The following is a 25,769-nucleotide window of genomic DNA, read 5'->3' as shown; positions in this document are numbered from 1 at the left end:
TGTAGCTGGTAGGAACTTTGTAAATAATTCCGTTGAATAAGAACAAATAAAAAGTTTGAGTAGACTATTCAAAGAGCAGTGAAGACCTGTATCACTAACAGTATGGGACATTAAATGTACATTGGTCAAAAATCTGTTAAAATTGTGCTGATTTTTACATAGTAACACTTCAGAGTAGAACTGCAATTCAGAGGACCTTCATACCGAAAAATAATTAGATTGATATTATAAAGATAAATGTTTCTGAAAGATGTATGTTTTCAGCTCTTTGTAGAGTGATTCAATTAAATAAGTGTTAACACAACCAAACTATCATTCTGTATAAAAAAAAAAATCACATTTTTATTCAGATTTCAATTCCTTGGTGCCTATAAGTTCAGACCTACCAGTTGGATCTTCCTGATCCAGCACTCTTGGGATATAACTGGTCCCAAACAAGGGAATTTGTTGGACAAGGGGAGATCAGCGCCTGCCCCTTGCTCTGGCAGGGTTGCCGGCTGCTGGCCCTACTATCACTAGCCCAGCAGGACTCCTGGCTATTGGTCCCACTGCCATCTACCCAGCAGATCTCCTAGACCAAGAGTGGGCAAAAGGGCCTCCGCGGGCTCAATCCAGCCTGCGGGAGGCCCTGCTGCTCCCCTGACCCAAGGCCAATTAGGGCCTGGGTAGGAGCTGCGTGAAGCTTCCTTCTCCCTACCCCTGCCCTGAGAGTAGCCCGTGGCACTTCAAAGTGCCATGCGCTCCTTGCAGGGCGGGAGGAGGCTCCCGGCCCCCAGGCCCTAATTGGCCTAGGAGTGGGGGAGCATGCCAAGCCTCTTCCAGGGCATGGGTGCTTAGTGGGAAGGGGGAAAAGGTGCTCCCCCAGACATGTCATGGTCTGGGGGTCATTTAGGCCCTGCCCGTGCCAGGGTGGCCTGGGGCCACTTCAAAAATTTACCCTTGGTAAAAATTATTGCCCACCCCTGTACTAGACACTGCCTCCCAGAGCCACTGGCCTTCCTACCTCTGGTTCAAGAGCATCCGTGATCCCATTGGGCCACAGATGTTGCTAGACAAGAGATTAACAGTTTTAGAAATTCAGCCTATGCTACCATTCCATTGTGCATAATCTTTCAGAAGAAGGAGGTTTTGTAAATAAGACATTATTGTGACTAATGTAAGTGCATAAATAGTGAGTTTTAGGGCTTGTGTGTACACAAATTGCACTGATTTAACTAAAGTTGCAATATTAAAACCAGTGCAGCTTTGTCTGTGGACTTTGTGTATTTTATGCACATTGCTGCATTGGTTGAATACTGCAGGGCTATGTCTACACTGGCCCCTTTTCCGAAAGGGGCATGCTAATTTTAAACTTCAGAATAGGGAAATCCGCGGGGGATTTAAATATCCCCTGCGGGATTTAAATAAAGATGTCCGCCTCTTTTTTTCTGGCTTGTAAAGTAGGAATAAGAGATCCTCCGGAATAGGGCTTTATTCCGGAGGATCGGGCCAGTCTAGACGCTTTTTTCCGGCTTATCTACAAGCCGGAAAAAAGCGGCGGACATCTTTATTTAAATCCCGTGGCGGATATTTAAATCCCCCACGGATTTCCCTATTCTGAAGTTTAAAATTAGCATGCCCCTTTCGGAAAAGGGGCCAGTGTAGACGTAGCCCAGCATTGATTAAACTGGTGCAACTTTTCTCAGAAAAAAAGTAACAAACGGGCCTTCTTTATACATCTCAGAAGCAAAAATAGGCATGAACTCTATTTGCAGGCTGCTTTATACCAACCCGAATGTATTTATGCCACATACTGACACTACAACACTACTAAAAGTGTACTAGTTGTTTTTATGAAGCTGACTTTATACAGTTATTACTAGCTCATCAAATTCAAGCTACATGTTATTTGCTTTACAGTCCATTTTGATGGTTCCTCTTTATCTTCATATTAAATATGTTGTGACATTATCCTGCTATTTCAGAGGCATTCTATAAGTGGACCAATATCAACCTCCAAACCTCTTGCACCTTTGTCAGATAAAAGATCAAGCTATGCAGAAATCCCTGTTCAAGGTATGTGTTCTGCTTCATTAACTTTACTTAATGTAAAAATTGCAATACCATTGGCTAGTAACTGTATTTTTATTGGGTAGTTGTGCTTTCAACCCTTTTCTTAATTGCGGGGGAAAAAATATAAATACCAAGTGTGACTTAGACCCACAAACACAAGGAACTTCAGATGCAGGCTGAAACACAAAATCTTGGTGCATTTCAGTATACATGTCTTATAAAAAATGCATTCATTTATGAGAGAGAAATTCTAATAAAATACACATTTTTTTCACAGGTGTTGAGGATTGCTATCCAAAAGCAAATAATTCCTGTTACTTTTCTGAACATAGTGGTTGTCTGCACAGCTAATCTGTGCTTTAAAAAATTGCCACCAAAGCTTATTAATCATATTCCATAGATAATCTCAGTTTAAAGAGTTGATGGAATCCTGAGCAGTGGAATATTTTATTACCCCTTATAAAAATCTTTGAAAGGACTCATTTTTTGTTTATATGGATTTCAGTAGTTTCCTGTTTGAGTGTTTTTAATTAAATATTGTTTTCTTAAAAATAAAATTAAAACATTCATAAATACAAATAGTCATAGTTCATTTACTCTTTATTAATTTAACATTAAAATTATTTTTCTATAAGCACTGTGTAAATAACAGCAAATTGGTTTGTGCAGAATGAACATATACTGACACTTGCTAGTTTTACATGTAACTTTTTCAAACCTAACTCATGACTATGTAGATCTTTTATGAGCCTTATGTACGCTATTATATGTAAATGAATTATATATTCTTTGCTAGGCTATTAATATGTAAGTAATGGTACTTTGACAGTGAGACAGAAAATGAATTAAGTTAACAAGTGTTGATATCTCCATTTCCTAATTGTTCCCTGTTCTGGTAACTTTGTTTTGTCTGTCAGATTCTGTTCACAATGTGCCCTTCCTCTAAGAATGAATTGTTTTCGTATGGTGGGTGTAGCTGTCTGATTTATGCCTCTTTGGGAGCATATTTTGTAGATGTTTTATCAAGATAATTCCCATATCATCATTCCAAGTACTATATTCCCCTGTAATGATGTCTGTATGTGACAGACTCCTTTCTACACTTGTGTAGAATGCATATTGGGGTTATTTGCTCAGTGAAGTGGGGGTTTTAATTTTAGAAAAAAAAATTTTTTTAATTTAAAATGGAAATGCCTTACCAAGCAAATAATTTAGCATCTTAAATTATTGCAACAGAATGCATGAGTAGACATAAGCATTAGAAAGTATACATTCTCAAAGTAAGCCGAAAAGCTTGTTGCTTGTCAGCACCTGTTCAGAGTTGTTTTCTCTTGCAAGAGTTAATATATTAAGGTTAAGTGCTCAAAGGCAGCTGCATACATTATTTTGTGTTTAATATAATCAACTTTACCTGAGACAGTATTTTGAACAGTAGGCATGATAGGTAAGAAATCTGTTTACTTTTAAATGTATATATTATATTTACCTCTATGTATGGTGCTTGTCTATCAATATGTTCTGTTAATGAAGAACTTTTATTAACTATGTAGTGCAGCATACATTTTCAAACAGGTAACTTCTGCATATTTAAAAAAATATTGATTTAAAATTAGTTTTAATCTAAAAGTTAGCTCAAAATTGGTCTGAGTTTATACAAAATACTTTTTTTAAATTAATTTTTTAACTACAAATGGGCCGAACAAATCTTTCCTCATTTTAGCATTTGAAACAGTTCCTTATTATTCATGGAAAGAAAATGTTTTGTTACAATGATGGATTTGAATTTCATAGAGGTTGACAGCAATCTACTAGCATCTCCTACTGCCTGATTTATGGTGTATTTTTGGTGTGAGAGCTAAGAGGGAGTTTCTTGCCCAGCGTTTTGCTCACAAGTTTCATCACATGATTTTTATGGGAGTGGACAAACCTGTGTCCTCCTTCTCGGCAGACATAACCAGTTTTCTCTCATATTAAGTTAGGTGAACAGATTTTATAATTCATAAGTGTGAGCAGAGTGTCCCCACTGATCGCATTCCTATAACTGAAATCTGCATTAGTGATGCATCTATTTTTTTTTCTCTGAGCAGAACATTTGTTGAGAACTTCCTCTACTAGCAGACCAGCCTCATTGCCAAGAGTACCTGCCATGGAAAGTGCCAAATCTATTTCCGGTAATGGTAGATATCTATATTAATCAGAAACCTTCTGTTGTCGGTGCTGTAGTTACATGCCCAGTATTCTGTTTAAAGGAGAAGTTCTGTCTTCCAGCTGAATCTGCAGTCACTTATCAATACATATATGCGAGTATCACATTTGTTTGGAATTGTTTACTTTTAAATATCTAATCTTGTCTATACACTTAAAGAAAAACTGTAAAAGCTCGTGATAAAACGTATTAGATCATATAGAACTGGGCAGCTTAACTCTTTGGAACAGTTTACTCCTACGACGTATTGCAAATGTATGTATCTACTAGAACCAAGATTCACACATGACTTCTCTTCAGCCATCCAGGAAATGACTATTCCTCTATTGCATTTCTTCCTAATGTTGCACAGAATTTCGATTTGCAATGTACACAGAATTATTTGTGTTTTTGATACAGGTTTTTAAAGTGATAACACAATGGCAGACTCCTGTCTTATCTAGTTTATTTAATACAATAATTTAATGTCTTTCATTATTCTTTCAGTTATATAGGCCTTCTACTGCAAAGAATTCCATCTAGCTTATATGTTTTAAATATGAGACTGCTGGATTTTGTGGGACATACCATGATACATTAATAAATAAAATGGTTACTATAAAGTATTTAAACATACTCTTTAAGATGCCACTTGACAATTTTTGCTAACCACCAGGGAAAGCGAATACAAGTCATGCTAATTTGAAATTAAAAAAAACCCATGGATTTATTAAAGACCTTTATTGAGCCTAAGTACAATATGAAACCATATAACTCTTTAATTCCAATGGATGCTTTTAAACAAACCTTCCCATGCAATATGTTATGGCACTGCAAACCTGAAAGTACTTCTGAATACGATCAAAAAGTGGATCTGCATATGTTTTTACCACCCAAATTTAGAGAATTTTTAAAAAGCAAATAAATAGTAAATTGTGTTTTTTAAGGTTTTCATTCCTAGTGACATAAGTAAGAATTTGCATTTTAAAACCGGATTTTCAGATGTGCATTTTAAACATTCAAGAATGGTATTTTATACCTTTTTTATTTTATGGTCTTCTTAATTTACTATGTAAGGTATTTATATGTTAGCTTGGTCCCTGAAAGCAAAAGAAATTAAATCAATCTGGAAGTATTTGGAACATTTTGTATTTGTCTTGCACAAATGCAATCAGTAGCTTGCTTTCAGGATTTGAAAGCAAAACAGCTTACCTATTTTTATTTAACTAGAAACTATTCTGTATAGAAGAAGAACATGCTAATACACAGTAGGAATGTGAAGGTTTCACCAGTAAACCTCCTCCTTAATGGGTGAGGTTTACTGATCAAGGTTAACCAGTGGGAGCTGGACAGGGCTGCTCTGTCCAGGATGCCTTTCTTAAACCCTTTTCAGTAAGGGTGAAATATCAGGAATTAAATAATATAGGTTTGCATATTTCTTGCTTTATATGATTTATTTGTTTCTAGAGCTTTTGAATTTTCCCTCATTTAGTGTCTAGACGAAGTAATGAAGAAATCAAACGGGATATTAGTGCACCAGATGGAGCATCTCCAGCCTCTCTCATGGCAATGGGAACCACCTCACCACAGCTCTCTCTCTCCTCTTCTCCTACAGCATCTGTTACCCCTACAACACGAAGTCGAATAAGGTACAATCCATTATTACATAGTATGGTTTTTAAACCAATATTAACTTCACAGCTGTGAAATACTATACTATGCAAGTATATAGTTTGTTCTATCATTAAACACCAATATTTGACAGACATACTTTTAGTCATGCTCTTCAGGAATCTCTGGAACTTTGCATACACTCTTTGTAGCACCATAAAGTATACTGTCTTGGGTAGGCAGATCTCAGGTTACTTATGGCTTAATAGGTTAATACCAACACTTTAAACTTAACTAGGAAACCAACAGACATGTTTGTAATGAGAAACTACATTTAATAATTGAGCTGTAACATTCTGAACCAGCCTCAGTTTTGAATTAATTTAAGCACTAGCTTCACACAGAGCCTGTGCCAAAGGTATAATTCATCCTGATGCTGATATTCTGATGTTAGAAAGAATAGCACTCTTCTTTTATATGGGATATCGTAGGGGAAAATATTCTTCACTTTTGTCGTGTCTTCTATATAAGGACTCAGAATATTTTATAAATACGAAGTCGTATTACACACGTGTGAGCTAAGTACATTTCACAGGTTGGGAAACTGGTCCACAGAGGCTAAATGTCTTTCTCAAGAACACCTGACAGTAATTTATGCAAAATATATAAAATAAAAGGATTTAAAAGAGTAGACAATTAGCTGTCTTAAAAGCCAGTTCCCCCCAGCACCATCTCCGCAGTGTGGGAGTGGAGTCTGGGATGAAGAAGTGCAGTTGTTCTGCCTTTTAAATGTAGTAAGAGCTGCCTGGATCCTGGAACTACCACCGCTTCAGCTCTGTAGTTTAAATGTAGTAGGAGCCGGGATGCCTATACGCCTGGCTCCTACTGCATTTAAACTACAGAGCTGCAGTGGCCCCTTATCAACTAATCATCTACACAGTCACTTACTCACTACTTAACATACTCTCTATATATGTATAAATAAAAATGTAGATTCATGGAACCATCTAGACATTTGATAAATGCTTTGTGACATTAAGAAATGGTTTGGAGATCTGGATAATGTCCAGAGCAGTGTCTTCAGAGATTACTTGAGGCATACTTTTGTATTCTACCAGGTACTCATTGTTTGATGTTCTATATCTGTGTACTTGCCCATTTAATTAACAGGTAATTTACAAATTACACTAAAGAAACAGTCAGTTTATTGGCATTTGCACATTTAGATTTTGAGTAAAAATGTATAAAAATGCTAGTGACAAATCTTAAACTTCAAAGATTTACATCTGCACTGTTTGCAGATCAAAGATTTCAATGAAAGCATGTAGTTATGAACAAGGAATATTTGGAGATAGGCCATCACAGTACTTCACACTTGCACAGAGCAGTTGTGCTAGGGTGCTAAGCCCACTAAGAAGAAAGCCTGCTCCTGTTAGAGCAGTGGAGGACAAATATAATTGTCCATGGGTATTGTCTTTGGAAGGGAACTACTCTTGGTTTTAATACATTGTGTAGCTTGCAAAATGTTGTTGTAGGATGTAAAATAAGGATTTATTTAAGAAAACAAATCTTTGAAAATATACGTGAACTGTGGGCATACCTATGTCTCCCAACTTGAAACCATAAATCACTTCTTTGATTTGGAACATAGTTGGCCTAAGATACTCATTTTAAGATTTATATCTATCTCAAACCATTTCTCATTGTCTCCTTACAATACATTTTAATTTGTTTCCTTCCGCACTGTTTTCATAATAGTAAGAACCTGATATAAACCATGTGCCTTACTGGAATTTGGGACCAGGCTGTCCAGTTCCTTCACAGCTACCCAGCATGTTTAATAGAAAAAGACCATTTTGAATCAGTTTTCTTATATCTGTAGTGAGTTATCTCTATTCTTAAAATATAGAGTGGCACTACTTAATCTTTATTCTAGTGTGAAAACACAAATTCCAAATTAAAGCTAGAATCTAGGTTGCTAACGCATGTGCTGATCTAGATATAAGAGTAAAGTTAAATCCTTAAGGCCCCAGTCTAGCAGTATAGTGATCTAAATCTAGGGCTGGGAGAGACCTTGAAGTAAAACCTAGTCCCCTGCTTCCTCTGAGACAGGACCAAATAAACCTAGACTCTCTGCTTGTTCATAAAGACCTCCAGTAATGATGATTCCATAGTCTCCCCTGAAAACCTATTCCAGAGCTTAATTACTCTGCTATTTAGAAAGATTTTCCTAACATCTGACCTGAATCTCCTTTGCTGTAGAGCAAGTTCTTTACTACTTATCTCACTTCCAGTGGACATAGAAAACTACTGATCACCCCTCAACATATTTGAAGACTATTAGTAGGTCCCACCTCACTCCGTTTCTCTCAACACTCAACATCCCCAATTGTTTAACCATACCTCATAAGTCCAGTTTTCTAGACCTTTTACATTTTTGTTGCTCTCCTCTGGACTCCTTCAGTATGTCCACATCTTTCCTAAAGCAAAATGCAGGACAATGTAGCACTTTAAAGACTAACAAGATGGTTTATTAGATGATGAGCTTTCGTGGGCCAGACCCACTTCCTCAGATCAAATAGTGGAAGAAAGTAGTCACAACCATATATACCAAAGGATACAATTAAAAAAATGAACAAATATGAAAAGGACAAATCACATTGCAGAACAGAAGGGGGATGCGGGGGGGTGGGAAGGGGGAGGAAGGAAGGTAAGTGTCTGTGAATTGCTGATATTAAAGGTAGGGAGAGTGGGATGTTTGTGAGTTAATGGTACCATTAACTCACAAACATCCCACTCTCCCTACCTTTAATATCAGCAATTCACAGACACTTACCTTCCTTCCTCCCCCTTCCCACCCCCCCGCATCCCCCTTCTGTTCTGCAATGTGATTTGTCCTTTTCATATTTGTTCATTTTTTTTAATTGTATCCTTTGGTATATATGGTTGTGACTACTTTCTTCCACTATTTGATCTGAGGAAGTGGGTCTGGCCCACGAAAGCTCATCATCTAATAAACCATCTTGTTAGTCTTTAAAGTGCTACATTGTCCTGCATTTTGCTTCAACTACCCCAGACTAACACGGCTACATTTCTATCACTATCTTTCCTAAAGTATGACTCCCAGAATTAGACATAGTACTCTCACTAGGCCTCATCAGTGAAGAAGAGAATGAGGCAATTACTTCCTATTTCTTATACTCAACACTTCTGTTAAAAAAAGAGCATCAATAGCATGTATTTTTTCTTTTCAACTGGCACATTGCAGACTTGTATTCTATTTGTGATCCATTATAACACCCAGTATTACCATCCAGCCAATATTCCTCATCTTGTATTTGGGCATTGCATATTTCCTTCCTTAGTGAAGTACTTTACACTATCTTTATTGAGTTTCATCTTGCTGATTTCAGACCAATCCTCCAATTGGTCCAGGTGGCTTTGCATTCTAATCCTGTCCTTTAAAGTGCCTGCAGCTCCACCCCGCTTAATGTCATTTACAAGTTTTATAAGCATATTTTTCACTCTTATCCAAGTCATTAGTGAAAATATCGAATAGTACCAGACTGAGGATTGATCTCAGTAACATGCCACTAGATACATCATCCTCATTTGACAGTGAAGCATTGATAATTGGTCTTTTGAGTATGGTCCTTCAGCCAGTTGAACATGCATTTTACAGAAATTCAACTAGACCACATTTCCCTAGTTTGGTGCCTATCAAATTAAACATGATCCAGTAATTTGATTCTGTGATTCTGTTTTAGTTCTAAAATAAATGCCGTGTATGTAAGAGAACTGATTTCTTTAGTATAACTCTCCATGAAATTGGCATTTATGTCTAAATATAAATATTTTCCTGTTTAGCAGAAGTAGCTAGCTAACGCATTTCAAGACACAGTTCACTTTTCAAGGAGCCACTTTACCTTGAATAGTCATAGAATCATAGGGCTGAAAGAGACCTCAGGAGGTCACCAAGTCCAACCCCCTGCCCAAAGCAGGACCAATCCCAATTCAAGCATCCCAGCCAGGGCTTTGTCAAGCCAAGACTTAAACCTCTAGGGATGGAGATTCCACCTCTCCTAGGTAACCCATTCCAGTACTTCACCACTCTCCTGCTGAAATAGTTTTTCCTAATATCCAATCTAGACCTCTCCCACTGTAATTTGAGCCCATTGCTCCTTGTTCTGCTATCTGCCTCCACTGAGAACAGCCTCTCTCCATCCTCTTTGGAACATCCCTTCAGGAAGTTGAAGTCTGCTGTCAAATCCCCCCTCACTCGTCTCTTTTGTAGACTAAATAAGCCCAAATCCCTTAGCCTCTGGTCTTAGTCCCTTGAAATATGTTGACTACTTATGCTAAACAGTCTGTTCCATCTTGTCTTAAGCTGTGACAGAGCATCTTTCCCAGATCTGAAGAAAAGCTCTGTGTAAGTTTGAAAGATTGTTTCCTCACCAACAGAAGTTGGTCCAATGTATTATCTCGCTTAAATACCGATGTCTGTCACTTAAGTTGCCCATTTCTGAACAAATTTGCAATGTTACCATTGGAACTATTATAAGAAACTCTGATTTTTCTTAAATATTTAATTTGACCCTGGAACATTATCTTGTTTCATCCAAAGACCATTCATTAAGCACATTAACAAGTACATGGCATTTGAAATTAAATTAAGAAAATAATTTAATTATTGTCATGTAGAAAATAGTCCTTTTTATAGTGAGATATCAATGCACATGTGAAGCTCTGTGAAATTCATATTTCAATACTTTTTTTTTCTTCAGCAAAGCTTGTGAAATTGATGGATTTCAGAACTTGCCTACTCTGAAGTGCTATACCTTTCTGTAGCTGTTTGTGTAGGTACTGTCTGTACTGACTAGAGGACTTCTCCCGTCATAGTTGTTAATCCACTTACCTAAGAGGAGGAAGCTAGGTCGATGAAAGAATGTCTGCCTACCTCATGTTATCTACACCAGGCCAATACAGGTTGCACCTCCCAAAAGTGACAGTCTCTGGTCCCAGCAATATCTAGTATGGCAGGACCACAAAGATTCCTGGATCAGAGAGTCCCGGTAGCCGAGAGGGGCTGAGCCAAAGGAGCAGAGTTGAGCCAAAGCTTGTGCCAGTCCCTTGGCAGCCTACAGCAGCAGGACAAAGACAGGGGCTGGAGCTCGTGGCAGCCCCCAACAATAATGGGGCATGGCCAGAGCTGGCAGCAGCCTCCGGCAGCATGTGGCACTGAGACCAGGGTCAGTAGTAGCCCCTGGCAGCTCAGGATCAGCCCAGTGACTGCCTGCAAGCTGCCTCAGAAGCAAAGCCAGAGCCCTAGTTATTGGCAGCCTGCGGTAGCAGGACCAGTCCAGAGCTGGCAGCAACCTCCAACCCCTGGTAGCTTGCAGCACTGGGACTGGGACCAATGGCAGGCCCTGGCAGTTTGCAGTCATGGGGCCCTCTGGGCTGGCGACAGCCCAGGAGGCAGTCTGGCCAGAGCCAGCAGCACAAGCGACACCAACCTGGCAGGCAGCCCAGCCAGGATCATGGATAGTGGGGGCTAGAGGCAAGGGAGCCAGCTAGGGCAACAGAACTAGCAGCGCCAAGGATCAGGTTAGTGGCAGGGGACCTTCCTTGGTCTGGCAAATTCCCTGATTTGGGACCATTATGCCCTGAGGGTGCTGGACCAGGGACGTCTAACCTCTCTAGCTACTTCTTAGGAACATGGATTTTTCACACCGCTTGAGAGAGATAACTACCAATGTAACATTCTAGTGTAAACCAGGCCAATGTCTGAAGCAGCTCCACTGGAACACTTATTTCCTGCTAGGGTTGAAATGGGCTATCCAGCAAAAGAACACATGATCAGTATAAGCTGTCTGTTTGAAAGGCAGGTGTCTAAGGGATAGGTTTTTGTGGTATTGGCATGAGGACCTGAGAATCTTTCTTAAATGTACAGAGAATTATTTTAAAATAATTCTCCTTTACCATGCACAGTACTAGCTAGCCATAGCCTTATTTTTCTTCTAAATAAGGAACATTAGGATAACTGCAAAATCTTCTGAAATATCCCTCTGCTGGTTAAGCTAATTAAGATGTATAATACCTAGCCCTTTTAGCTGCACGAGAGACCCTTTATTATAGAAGGACTTACTGAAACTACAGAAATGTTTAATTATAGTAATAACACTATAATGTAGGAGTTCTTCTTTTGAGAAAAATGATTTAGCTTAATAAAACTTGATATGTTTTCATGACAATTTTGAATTATAAATATCAGCCAAGATACAGTTTTTCCTTTGGACCTTTATCATAAGGCAAAAAACCAAGTATTTCCTTTTCCTCCCCTCCCCCCAAAAAACCTCTCCCTCTACCTGGGCAAATGGGCAAACTCAATTATTCAAGGCTTTTGGTATCCTTTTTTGTCTTATTCATAAATAGACCCAAAATTGTGTTTGTTTTGTTTTTTTTAAAAATGGGCATATATGTATACAGTAATAGCTATTATTGGGAATTGGACACCATTCCAAGTAAAGTAAAATAAAAAACATTTATCTTACCATTCTATTTTATATGTAAAGATGTCTTTTGAGCTTGTCCCTCTTATTGAAAGCTCCAGATTTTTGGACAAACCGTCTATTTCAAGGTTACAGTCCTCATCAGCCATGAGATGCAAAAGAGATACCATCAGTTTATTGTTTTAAAACACAAAATAAAGTTGTTTAAATTGGCACTTAGTTCAGTGTGTTGGTAGTGATGTAATTTAGCACAATAGTTTAGTATTATGAACTTAGAAAAACTCTGTGTGTAATAAAGGTCCAGAAAGGAGGCTTTAAAATAAAGTAAATGGTAACTGAGTAATACCAGTGGTGGAAATGCCAAAATACCTTATTGTTGCAATCAATGGCTTTTGTCTGATCAGTATGTATAGCAATTGTCAATGGAACTATTGATTTGATCTCACTTATCAGGGAAAATGTTTCAGATTTAACTGAGTGTATTCCCTCCTTCAATTAACATTTTTTATCTTCTTTTCACTGGGATGGATACTCACTTTGCTAAGTTATGTCAGGATGTCAAAACCTTACTGTTTTTCCTTTATTCTCAGGGAAGAAAGGAAAGACCCTTTATCTGCTCTTGCACGAGAATATGGAGGATCCAAAAGAAATGCCTTGCTGAAATGGTGTCAGAAGAAAACTGAAGGATATCAGGTAACTGCACAGCTGTTTAATACTGCACAATCTTAACTTCAACACATGAAGATCTGCCAAAAGCACAAACTTGAATGCTCCACAGTTCACTGCATAGATCGCAATGAAACTGGCATGTGCTGTACTTTCTTGCAGGAACATATGCTACATGTCCTAACCCAGCTAGCATGAATAGTTAATTAGTTACTTTTCTGCACATTGTAATTTTTTTCCCCTTAGCCATCTGAACTTCCATTAAGACTCTTGTAAAACAACAATCATTCATATTACACTTTTGAAACTCAGAGGAATAATAATTTCAAAGTGATATGGACTTGAATATCCAGATTTCAGAGTTCACATTAGCTGCATGTCAAATACAAATCTAGAGTAACACTTTTTTAGTTTAAAAGTAAACTGAGTAAGGTTTTAAGGGCTTGTCTACATGCTGCTGTAGTACTTCATTGTAGACATTACCTATGCTTATGGAAAAAGTTCTCCGTTGCTGTGAGTGATCTCCGTTGCTGTGAGAGGCAACAGTTACTTGAACAGAAGGATTCTTCTGTCAGACTAGCGCTGTTTACATGGGGTTTTGGGTTGGCTTAACAACCTTTTGGGAGTGTGGACTTTTCAAACTGTTAGACTGGCCTAGGATGGATTTTTCAGTATCTTTCATTTAACATCACTGTTTAGTGACAGATGTTACTTGTTTTTTGGAGGTTGCATTGTTTTGTATATACAGCATATTTGGCTTTCTATTGCATTTTCAGCCTTCTTTTCAAGTAGTCCTAATGTTGTCTCATCCAGAAAACTAACATGATGGAAAAATTTAGGGAACTATGATTACGTATTTTCAAAACAATTGAGCCTTCAGCAAACTGAACCAAAATATTAAGAGTCTAGCCATAATGTATTTGTTTGGTTACGTTGTATTGAAATGTGTTTTGAATTCCCAGCACAGGCCTCAGTTTAAAAACTTCACTCTTTCAGTAATTTGACACTCGCAACACAGGAAGAAGCTGAAAGCCATGGAACAGGATGGTTGACCATCCATAGAAGTAGTCAGCTTTCAGTACAATAGAGTCTTGTGCTATAAATCCAAGCTGCTCTTCTCCTGCTTCCTGTGGCATGTTAGTGATACCAAATTGTGCTATCTCTGAGTGTAAGTTTCTTCATGGAAGTGGTCCTTCCTCACTTTTTTTATAAAGGCAGGATGTTGGATCTTAAAAGCCTGCAAGTCTAAATGGGAAAGTATCTAAAGCTTGTTATCTTTAAATGAAAGATACGTCTGACAGCTTCCTTAGTTTTATCTGGACAACACTATACAATACTCAAAACCTTTCCTCCTCTGGCTGTGCTCAGGCCATCTTCTTGTTCATATCAACCAGCTGCTATCTATAAGCCGTAAGCAGCTAGTTTATAGTCAGTCTACAAGGACCCTTGTAACTAGTAACGAGAGGCGGGGGGGTTCACACTTCATATTTGCCTGACAGCTATTACGTGACACTCTGCATGCACTGCTATTGCTGGATGATATCATCTCCTCTCTCTGAGCTATATATGCGCCTCTTTCTGAAGGAGACAGAGAAGTCCTATTGGAATATATTAAGTTAGCTATTGCAGAAGAATGTATTTTGTTCTGACGTCAACATTTATCATTTTTCTTTAAATTGTTGTAGTGTATTAAATTTGTTTTTCAAGATCCCCCTGAAATTCAATTCTGGTGAACATTTGTGTTGCTGCTATGCTTTTATTAATGCTATAAATGTACCCTGTATTGTGCGCATTATGGATAGAGATTATCCAGATTTTTGACATATCGCCTAATTATCAATACCTTATAAATGTTAGGCACTCTCTGGGAAACAAAACCTTCTCCTACCCCTTTCTCCCGCCCTTCCTCCCTCCCTCACTCCCGCCCCTGTGAAATCTAGGTAAGTTCCAAGTGTAAAACCATCCACTCCAGCTATTGTGGAGTAGTTTACTTCATTGACACTATCTTGAACAAAACTGTTTTCATTTTAAGTAGCTAACTGATGTACATTGAAAGTAGATGGACAACACAAAATCCAAACCAGGATGTAAGATTCTAGATGCTAGACAGGTTACAGAGGTTCTTCACCTGGGGGTGATGGTCTGTTTTATTGTCCAAAATAGAATTTGAATCCATTTTTCACTGTCCTTATGTTTTTGGAGATTAAAGAATTTACCTCCAGAAATGTAATACAAAAAATGCAGCCACTAGATTCCTACAAGTGTGCTGCTTGAGTGTTTTCTCATTTTTGTAGATACCAGCTGACACAGCTACTCTTCTGATACTTGTCAAGAGTCTCTCTGGCTTTAGCAAATACCGTTTACATGAAAATTCCAGCTCTAATAAGTGGATTTTGTTTATCCATACTCCTTACTTACCCCCCTCCCCAATCAGTTTTGGTTAGAAGAGATTTTTTTTTTTTCCTGTTTGCAGTATTTTTAGGGGTTCATAGTTTACTCCAGAGCTGGTGGATGTGATTAATGGAAGTGATTCCAGTGTAATGTTCAGGATGTTTCTTCTCATGTGATCAATAAAATACTTAATTGTTATGCTTAAATATTGATAATTAGGTCTCAGAATTAACAGTCCTGTGAAGGAATGGGAGCATTTTACATCTGACACATGTTGTCCTAGGCTGCCTAAAGACTTTAGAAGACCAAGGTCCATCTTACAATTTAGTCAACTTTTAAAATCTTCAATTATAAGGGACAGAAACGTAATTTTTTTAATGAAAGCCTAGATTCTGGAGCACAGCTCTGGATTGATCTGTAGCCTCAGATTACGTGGAGCCTTGATAGCACGCCTTTTTCCTGTCGCATCTAAATTCTATAAATGTAACCCTACTGCTTAATTTGGGCAAATAAGATATAGGATAGCAGCTGAGGTCCACAAGTTCAGAAGTATTTGTAAGGAGGTAAAAAATTAGTTATGTGGTGAGCATAAGTTAATATTACAATGAAGACTTTAACTTCCACCTTTCTTGATTTGATGTTTTTTAAAAACATATAAATGTATTCTTCTATGAGGAGTGTCCCTGTGGGTGCGTGCTCCACCTTAGGTCTTAGGTCCCTGTACTCTGAGTCAGAGATTTACAGTAACTGTGCCTTCCAGTAGGCTGGATGTGTGAGGCAGACAACATACACGGTGACGCTACCATGCATGCACAGCCAACAATTCCTTCAGTTCCTTTCTGCTACCTCTGGCATCGGTCGGAACTGCAGTTGCTCTCCAATTTTTTCTTTAAACAACTTTGAAATTTTTTAAAAAATTAACTGAGTAACAAGGAAGTGTTACAATTCGTTCTAGTTATAGTTCAAGTTTTATCTTCAGATTTAAAAAAAACTTTTTCTCCTGTTACAATGGCTGCCAATTCTTCGGCCTTGCACATTTTTACTACTTAGCATGCCTGGTTCCTCGGGATTCAAATATTGACTTTCTTGCAGGCTATTTATCCCCATCCCAGTGTTTGGGGTAGGCACGTGCTACCCACACAGTTCCAGCATTGCCAAAAAGGGCCACGTCTGCCAGCTCTACCTCGAGACTCTTCCTCTGAATAATCCAGGAAGAGCTCTCATTCCTCGAGGAAAGTGATTCTCCCTCAAAGGAGCAAGCACCCAAAGTAACCCGTACTATGGCTTCGGACAGGGAAGTTCCGGGCCCATCTGGCATCAACGGTTCCTGAGGGTCCAAGGACCTACCAAAGCTGAGTACCAAGGTGCCAGGCAAAGCCAAGTCTAAATTGACACTCAGCAACACTGGCACATACATCAGTGCTGAAGAAAGATAAAACCAAGCCATCTTTGGCTAAGGCACTGGTGGCACCAAAGAAGTCTAAGCCTCACGTGGCACCATTGGCACCTATGCTGACGCTGAAGAGGTATAAGCACTCGGCACCGTCAGTCTCCCATTCAACACTGCAATAGTCACAGCTCAGTTGCTATTGGCACCACAGATTCAGGTTCCGGTCCCATTATCCACCACAGAGGACCTCAGGGTATCTTCAGCACTCACAACTCCTCGGTTTGGCACCGATGGCACCTTAGCAGCTGAGTCTGGTTGTCTAGTGACAAGGAGCCCTTGGTCAGCACCCATACTCGGAGGCATTCCTCTCTGAAGCAACCCCAGCCACAGCAACAGCACATAGCAGTGCAACGGCAGCCATGGAAGTGGTTGCCTCCTCTCATGCTCCTCCCTTTCAACTGGCCCTATTGGGACCCATGGGCAGCATATCAAGCCCAACTTTCACTGTAGGTGCAACCCACATAACTATAGCACCTTCGTCTAGAGCAGCATCCTTGCCAGCACTGTACAGGTCACCCTATCAGAGAAGGAACCAGCATCTAGTGACAAGGAGTCTTCTGTCTTCCTCCCATTTCTCAATTCACACATCCCCCTCCTTCTCGTGATGCCTCCATTCTTCCCCACCTCTCCCCCATGGATGGGAATGACTTCCATTCTTTCCAGGAACTCGATAGGCAGATTGCAGAGGTCCTTCAGGTCTCCCTGGTCACCCTTCCTGAAACTCAGCACAAACTCCATGTCTCGACTGTCTCCAGACTGGCCTTACCTATGGACCCTGCGTTTATGGACCCCAGCAGGGTCATGTGGCAGATACCAGCCATGATACCACTGGTTTGCAAAAGATCTGACCGTAAATACTACATGTCCCCGCAGAGTGCAAACTTTCTCTTTTCCCACCCATCCCCTAACTCCATAGGTTGTAAATGCCGTTAATCAGAGGGGCAATCAGCGCCACACGTACCATCACATACCTAGACCTCATGGGTAGAGAGGCTTATTCCTCGGCCTCCCTTCAGATTTGCATCTCAAACTACATAGCAGTGTTGGCAAAATATACCCACCATATTGTTGAACAGCTCTCACTCTTTGACAATTTATCTTAAATTGAGAATAATTTACAGCCAACATAAACAAGAGCATGCTGAGATCCTGTACGGTCCTACAAGCCGCCCTGGACACATGCAGTACAGCATCATGATCAGTTATGACCACCAATGTTATGAGTAGGTCTTCCTGGCTCCACTTGTCAGATTTTCCCCAGGAGGTACAGACCACAGTAGAGGATCGCTTCTTCCTAGGATCAAAGCTGTTTGCAGACACCATGTAGGTGTACCTCCATTCACTTAAAGATTCCAGGGCAGTGCTGAAAACTTTTGGTATACATGTACATACCATGAAACAGCTACTGTATCTGATTAAAATCTGTTCTAATCTTCACCCTTTAATCCAGCTCAGAGGCATTTTGACAATAGGAGGAGGCAACAACAAACTAGATGAAAACTAATAAAAGAAAGTTCTTCACACAGAACATAGTCAACCTGTGGAACTCCTTGCCAGAGGAGGCTGTGAAGGCTAGGACTATAACAGAGTTTAAAGAGAAGCTAGATAATTTTATGGAGGTTAGGTCCATAAAAGGCTATTAGCCAGGGGATAGAAATGGTGTCCCTGGCCTCTGTTTGTCAGAGGCTGGAGAAGGATGGCAGGAGACAAATCACTTGATCATTGTCTCAAAGGGATAACAAGTGGAGTTCCGCAAGGGTCTGTTTTGGGACCCGTACTGTTCAATATCTTCATCAACGATGTAGATACTGGGATAGAGAGTACACTTATTAAGTTTGCAGATGATACCAAACTGGGTGGGGTTGCAACTTCTTTGGAGGATAGGGACATAATTCAAAATGACCTTAGCAAGTTAGAGAAATGGTCAGAGGTAAACAGGATGAGGTTTAATAAAGAGAAATGCAAAGTGCTCCACTTAGGAAGGAACAAGATGGGAAGCGACTGTCTAGGAAGGAGCATGGCGGAAAGGGATCTAGGGGTCATAGTGGACCACAAGTTGAATATGAGTCAACAGTGTGATGCTGTTGCAAAAAAGCAAATATGATTCTAGGTTGTATCAACAGGTGTGTTGTAAGCAAAACTCGTGAAGTCATTCTGCCGCTCTACTCTGCACTAGTTAGGCCTCAGCTGGAGTACTGTGTCCAGTTCTGGGCGCCACATTTCAAGAAAGATGTGGAGAAATTGGAAAGGGTACAGAGAAGAGCGACAAGAATGATTAAAGGTTTAGAGAACATGACCTATGAAGCCAGGCTTCATGAACTGGGCTTGTTTAGTTTGGAAAAAAGAAGATTAAGGGGGGACATGATAGCGGTTTTCAAATATCTAAAAGGATGTCACAAGGAGGAAGGAGAAAATTTGTTCCTCTTGGTTTCTGAGGACAGGACAAGGAGTAATGGGCTTAAAGTGCAGCAGGGGAGGTTTAGATTGGACATTAGGAAAAAATTCCTAACTGTCAGGGTGGTCAAATATTGGAATAAATTGCCAAGGGAGGTGGTGGAATCTCCCTCTCTGGAGATATTTAAGAACAGGTTAGATAGACATCTGTCAGGGATGGTGTAGACGGAGCTTGGTCCTGCCTTGAGGGCGGGGGGCTGGACTCGATGACCTCTCGAGGTCCCTTGCAGTCCTATGATTCTATGATTGTCTTCAGTCCACTCCCTCTAGGACACCTGGTGCTGGCCACTGTTGGCAGACAGGCTACTGGGCTAGATGGACCTTTGGTCTGACCCAGTATGGCCATTCTTATGTTCTATGCAGACAGGCCCCTTACCTACTTGCAATGTCACAACTGTCAACCTCAAGACAAGCATTTTTAAGATCAAGTCCAGAGTCCGATAACATCATCTCATCTAGAGCAACCTTAAAACCATCTGCTTTTCCATCACCTCCTACTACCCTTCTGTCTTTTTACCCCAACTGGTCCACTGTCATGACCGACAAGTGGGTGTTGGGTTTCCTGAAGGACAGATACTACATTCTGTTTTCTACTACCCTTCTTCCCACCCATTCTCCCCCTCCTCCTTCAGGGACCCATTTCACAAAAACATGCTACTCCAAGAGATCAAACACCTTCACCTAGGGGCCATAGAACCCATACCCCAGCAATACAAGGTCAGGGGTTTCTACTCCCATTATTTCCACACAGCAAAGAAGTCAGGAGGGTGGAGACCAATTCTCAATCTCAAAAGGCTCAGCCGACACATACAGCATCAGTGCTTCAACATGGTGATGCTGGCTACAAAATACCAGCCCTAAGTGAACGGGATTGGCTATCAACTCCCAACCTTCAGGATGCCTATTTTCATGTATCCATTCACCAGCACATTGTAAGTACCTAAGATTTGTACTCTACAGTGCACCTTTCCAATACACAGTGCTACCTTTTGGACTCTCCACAGCCCCAAAGGTCTTCTCAAAGATCATCGCAGTGGTGGTTGTGTACCACTTATCTCGATTGCCTGATAAGAGCAACCACAAAGAAGTCTATTTAGCCATGTCTCTTCCAGTCTCTGGGGCTATAAATAAATCTTTCCAAATGCGAGCTCCAACCATCTCAGACAATGGAATTTATTGGGGCTTATCTCCACTGCACCCAGGCAATAGCCTCCCTCCCGCAACAGAAATTCCAGTCTATCCAACCACCTTATCGAGTTGCTCCAAGCCAGCTCACAAGTCCAGGCCAGAACCTGCCCTCATTTACTAGGCCACGTGGCAGCAGCCACATCAGTGGTGGCCTACGCCAGATTACACATGAGACTGATGCAGCACTGGCTAAGATTGGTATACAGTCCTCATTCCAACAGTATCAACAAACTGATTACAATGCCAACCAAAATCAAACAATCACTAAACTGGTGGACAGATCCAAAAAATTTGTGCACTGGGGTATGCTTCCACAGATGTCCCTCGACAATCCCGATCATGACGGATGCCTCCTTCATACGGTGAGGGGGGCACATTCTAGTTCTCTCAAAATCCAGGACCAGTGGGATCCACTTGAACATTTCCTGCACATCAATGTGTTAGAAATCAGAGCAGTACTCTGTGCATGCCAGCACTTCCTCCACCTGGTACGTAGCAACACCATGCAGATTTTCAGACAATCAAGCCACAATGTGTTACATATAGACAGGCAGGGTAGAGCCAGATCTCACTGATTATGCAGAGAGGCAGTTCACCTATGGTCATGGTGAATATATCACAATGTCTGCATACAAGCTTCTTACCTCCAGGGCAAGAACAATCTTACAGCAGACACCCTCAGCAGGAAGTTCAACTGTAACCACGAATGGGAGATGGACAACATATTACATATGATCTTCAAATGCTGGTGATTCCCCATTGTTGGCATTGGTTGCAAACCAGTCCACTAAGTGTCCACGCTATTGTTCTCATGCGGACATTGGGCTACACCCCCTGGGAGACTCCTTTACAATATCTTGGAATGCATCCCTTCTCTATGCATTTCCTCCAATCCCACTTCACCAAGTGGACAACAAGAGCAGGTGTCGTGTCAGTAATAGATATATTTCCAGCATGGCCATGACAAACCTGGTAGACTTACCTGCTCTATGTGTCCATGAGAACTCCATGGCATGTCCTGATAGTTCCCCATCTTATTACGATCTGAGGAAGTGGGTCTGGCCCACGAAAGTTCATCACCTAATAAACCATCTTGTTAGTCTTTAAAGTGCTACATAGTTCTGTCTTTTGTTTCAGCAACACCAGACTAACATGGCTCCATCTCTATCACAGTTCGTAAAACAGGCTTTTCATCTCCATGGCTGAAAGATCCCTGGGCATGCAACTCTCTACTCAGCGATTATCCAGATAAACCAGGCGGATGCAGTCTACAGTCTATGCCAGTTTTAACCAGGAGTCTCCACTTCACTTGTGGGCACACTCCACAAGGCCCATGGCAATCTCTACAGCTTACCTTAATAGCATTCCTCTCGACATTTGCAGAACGGCAACTTTGTCTTCTGCACACACCTTTGCCAGACATTATGCCCTCAGCACTTACCTGAAACAGAGCACTGAATTCAGACATATGGTCCTGACCAAGGTCCAACAGAGCATTTAGCCAAAGCACCTGCCTTCTCATTATAGGTACTGCTAGATAGCCACCTAAGTTGGAGCACCCACAGGGACATTCCTCAAAGAAGAAGAAAAGTAACGGAGGTTCTTCAAGATGGTTGTCCCAATGGGTGCTCCACCACCTGCCCTTCCTCCTCTCTGCTTCGGACATATTGATTTCTTCTTCCGGGGCAGAGAAGGAACTGAAGGACGGTTGGCTGTGCATGTGTGTTAGCATTACCACTTGTGCCGTCTCCCTCGTGTGCACAGCCTACTGGAGGACACTGCTATTGTAAATCTCAAAAGGTGGAGCACCCACAGAGACAATCATCTCGAAGAACTTCGGTTACTGCACAGGGTGAGTAACCTTCTCGAACAATTTCCTGTGGAAACTAAAACACAAACCCTGTAATCCAGAAAGAGATTATAAACAGCTTTAAACACAAAGTAGATGATCAGCACTCTGCGATATCTTGGACCTTGTGTACATTCGTCCCTGCCACTACTAGTTCTGGGGTATAGAAAATAATTTTGTCTGGATTCTTCAGTATCCCTTTATGACCAAGGGAGCCCTGTTGCAGATAGAAGATGGCAGTCATTAACATTCCTTTATTTCTGTTTTAAAATATCCATAGAAAGGCAAACAATTTTCCACCCTCCAGTTTCTGTGACTTGCATGTAAGAAGAAAACATGTGCTTTCTCATCAAGATACTGTTTGTCTTGGTCAGGCGGTAGGACTCACAAGTAGAATTAACAAAGCTAGTTGGATGTTATAATGCAGTGAACAAACTATTTCCTGTTTGAAATAGTTTTTATGCTTAACATAGCAGCTTGCTAAAACGCTTTCCCAGATTCTTGTCATAAGCTTTCCAGTGAATTTATGGTCTCAAAATTTGAGAGCAGGATTTTATATCTATTCTCAGAAGGCTAATATATTTACAATTTGCTTTCAGTTGGTCACTCTTTGGCATTTTAAAGCACGTGCTAATTAGCATTTGTTGCTGGTTCTTTTCTGCTACATTGTGAAAGGAGCTGTGCTCTTGCATTTACATGCTATACTAACTATTCCAAATTTTTAACTTTGCTAAAAGCACTGCGTGTGTCAATGTGAAATTATGCAGTTCAGCAAAAAAATAAAGAAATGGATATTCTTTCTGATTGATTGTATGCTTAGCTCTTACTACTTTCCGTAGCAAGTTCCCCATCTATATAAGCAATCGAATTTTAATGTTTAGGCTCCACAAGTATAGATATTTATTATTACCATATATTATTGTACATGTGCACACAAGCGATTTAAATGCATATTGTCTTCCAATAACTTTAGTTAAATAACAAATATAAACCCAGGAAACTATAGTTAGTACTGTATTCAAACAAGGTACGCAGACTTATTTAAATTGCCCCAGTACAGATACCTGCTGTCTTCCCTTTTTTACTGTGTAATTTTAAGATGTATTCCATAATCATAAAACTTCCTTTGTGTGTTAGTCCAAAGTGTGCTGCTTTGCCACTGTAACCTTTGATCTTTTTTGTACTAAAGCTCTAAATCCATGCTTCATGAAATTTGTTTATAGTAATGCTAATTTTGGTTATTGACAGTTGGATAATTGACTGCAAAATGATGTTGGGTGCCATGTGTACCTCATAGGTTTGGGCCCTTAATAGGGTTTTAGGAATGATTTCCTTCAGTAAGCTTTTTGTCTAATAAAGATATTGTAAAATTTTGTGTATTGTGTGGACTGTAAAAAAGGCCATAGAGCAATTCAATTCTATCACGGTGCTGTTAAAATTAAGGCATTCTAGGTTTTGTGGTCAATGATAAAATGAAGATGTGGCTAGATAAAATAGCATAAAATTCTGACTAAGGGCACTACTGCAGGGGCAGTTGAAATAGTTTTGGAATCTGGTGCTTTACGGGGTAGCCAAGTTAGTCTGTAAAGTGCTACCAAACCACTTGTTTTTTTCCTGTAACAGACTAACGAAACATGTAGATGGTATCATGAGCTTTCATGGGCACAGCCATCTGAAGAAGTGGGCTGTGCCCATGAAAGCTCATGATACTATCTACATGTTTCGTTAGTCTATTAAAATGCTACCAGACCATTTGTTGTGGGTTGTGGGTTTGTTTTTTGTTTAAAGGAATCTGGTGTGAGATGCATTATTAATTCCATAGTTTTTGGATTTCAGATAGTAATTCTGTTGAATATAATCAGATGAGTTGCTAATATGTACTACACCTTACTGATGTGTTTGGCTTAAAAATTTGGGGGTTTTTGTTGTTGGTTTTTTTTAAATAGTCCTAAAATCAGGACCTGTTTTCTACAGATTTGTAGATATCTAAGCCAGTAGATTTTGTGGTATAGAATCAGGAGATGCCCAAAGGGATCTACTTTTAACTGTATGTAGTACTACGGAAGAAAGAATGATAGTTTGTGCATTTAACTTTGACAAAAGCAGAATACTTAAGTTGTCAAATATTGTCATTTTCTATACAATCTTTTTCGTCCATCACACATTCTTTTTTTTTTTGTACATAGGCGAGTCTTTTCCTTATTGTTTTTATCACTCACTTGAAACCAGAAAATCAATAGCTTTGATGCCATTCAGAGGATATGGGATTTGACAGGTTAATTTTTAAATATTGCTCTGTACTTCCATAGATGAGTTTAACCTGAGGTTGTCTGAATCTCGTATAGATGGGAAGAGCAGTATAAGCACAGATAGGTAATGTCAGATGCTACTGCTTGACTTTGTTACTGGAATATTTACCCAGCATTGCTAGGGTTCTTACCTGAAGTTTTGTTTTTCTTAATTTAAATCATTGTTCTTGTGTGGAGGTGGGGCTTGGGGTTCAGTATGCAGGTTGCCCTGCGAAAGAGGACAACCCAAGCCTTCCCCCTCTCAACACAGCAGCTGGAGACCAGGGTCCATAGCCACTGCAGCAGGCACAGACTGGAAAAGGGGTGTTTGTCCCCTGATTGGGGGACAGACATACATGCAAACAGACAAACCCCTGAAATATATAGTAGATAGCTGTCCCTTTTTCCATGCCTAGCCCCTATGGTCATTCTACAGCAGGGCTACTCAACACCCAGCCCATTTATTTGCAGCCTGTGGTACACTTTGGGTTTGCACTAGACTCAACACACAGCCTGTGGATGGGATCCTTTGAACATGGTCTCCACTGGGAACATGGTCCACAATGACGAGGTGTCTCCCAGGCAGAGTGAGCACTGAAAGACACAAGCGGATGGGCTGGCTGGAACAGATGGTTACAGCGTGTCAGCATTTCTAGCCCCAGGGAGGAGGTACCAGGAATGCCGAGGCATTGTGGAAAGTGATGGTTGTTTAGCCTTGTAGGCAGTGCCTAAGAGGTGCTGACTGGCTCACACTGGCCACGTTTGGATCTGGCACCGCAGCTTAAGGCTTAATCTTTACATTCACACCTGTCAGTGTGAAAAGCTATTTGCACATATATTTGCACGTATATGCAACCACACTTAAGTTGTGGACCATGGCATGTGCTGTAAGTATCCCTGACTTTCCTTGAAAAGGCTTATTTCTTGATTGACAGCTTCCTTGAAACCCTGTTTTTTGTACTTATTGCTTTAACTCTGTATGATCTGACAGCATCCAGAAAAGTTCTGGGTTGGATTTCAGTGGAAAAGGACTTCTTAGTTTAGCTAATGATACAAATCTAGAACAATGAGAAGTTTTGTTGGACATCTTAGATTGACATTATTGCCCACGAAAGCTCATGATACC

The 25,769-nt window shown here is 40.2% G+C and overlaps 1 protein-coding gene across 5 annotated transcripts in view; it reads left to right on the top strand.

Annotated features, from left to right (window-relative positions):
* Window positions 1–25,769, top strand: part of SPECC1L (sperm antigen with calponin homology and coiled-coil domains 1 like) — a 129,284-nt gene that overhangs the window by 80,084 nt on the left and 23,431 nt on the right. For 4 of the 5 annotated variants that reach the window (XM_075897998.1, XM_075897997.1, XM_075897996.1 and 1 more), the window contains 4 exons: window positions 1,965–2,055; window positions 4,140–4,229; window positions 5,730–5,886; window positions 12,948–13,050. In XM_075897998.1, the coding sequence (XP_075754113.1) occupies window positions 1,965–2,055; window positions 4,140–4,229; window positions 5,730–5,886; window positions 12,948–13,050 (441 nt within the window). The remainder of the gene's footprint in view (window positions 1–1,964; window positions 2,056–4,139; window positions 4,230–5,729; window positions 5,887–12,947; window positions 13,051–25,769) is intronic. The other variant, XM_014580182.3, reaches the window with a different exon arrangement.

This window comes from Pelodiscus sinensis, chromosome 15 (genome assembly GCF_049634645.1).
Source record: "Pelodiscus sinensis isolate JC-2024 chromosome 15, ASM4963464v1, whole genome shotgun sequence".
Classification (NCBI taxonomy): domain Eukaryota; kingdom Metazoa; phylum Chordata; order Testudines; family Trionychidae; genus Pelodiscus; species Pelodiscus sinensis.
This window is presented reverse-complemented; position numbering and strand designations above follow the sequence as displayed.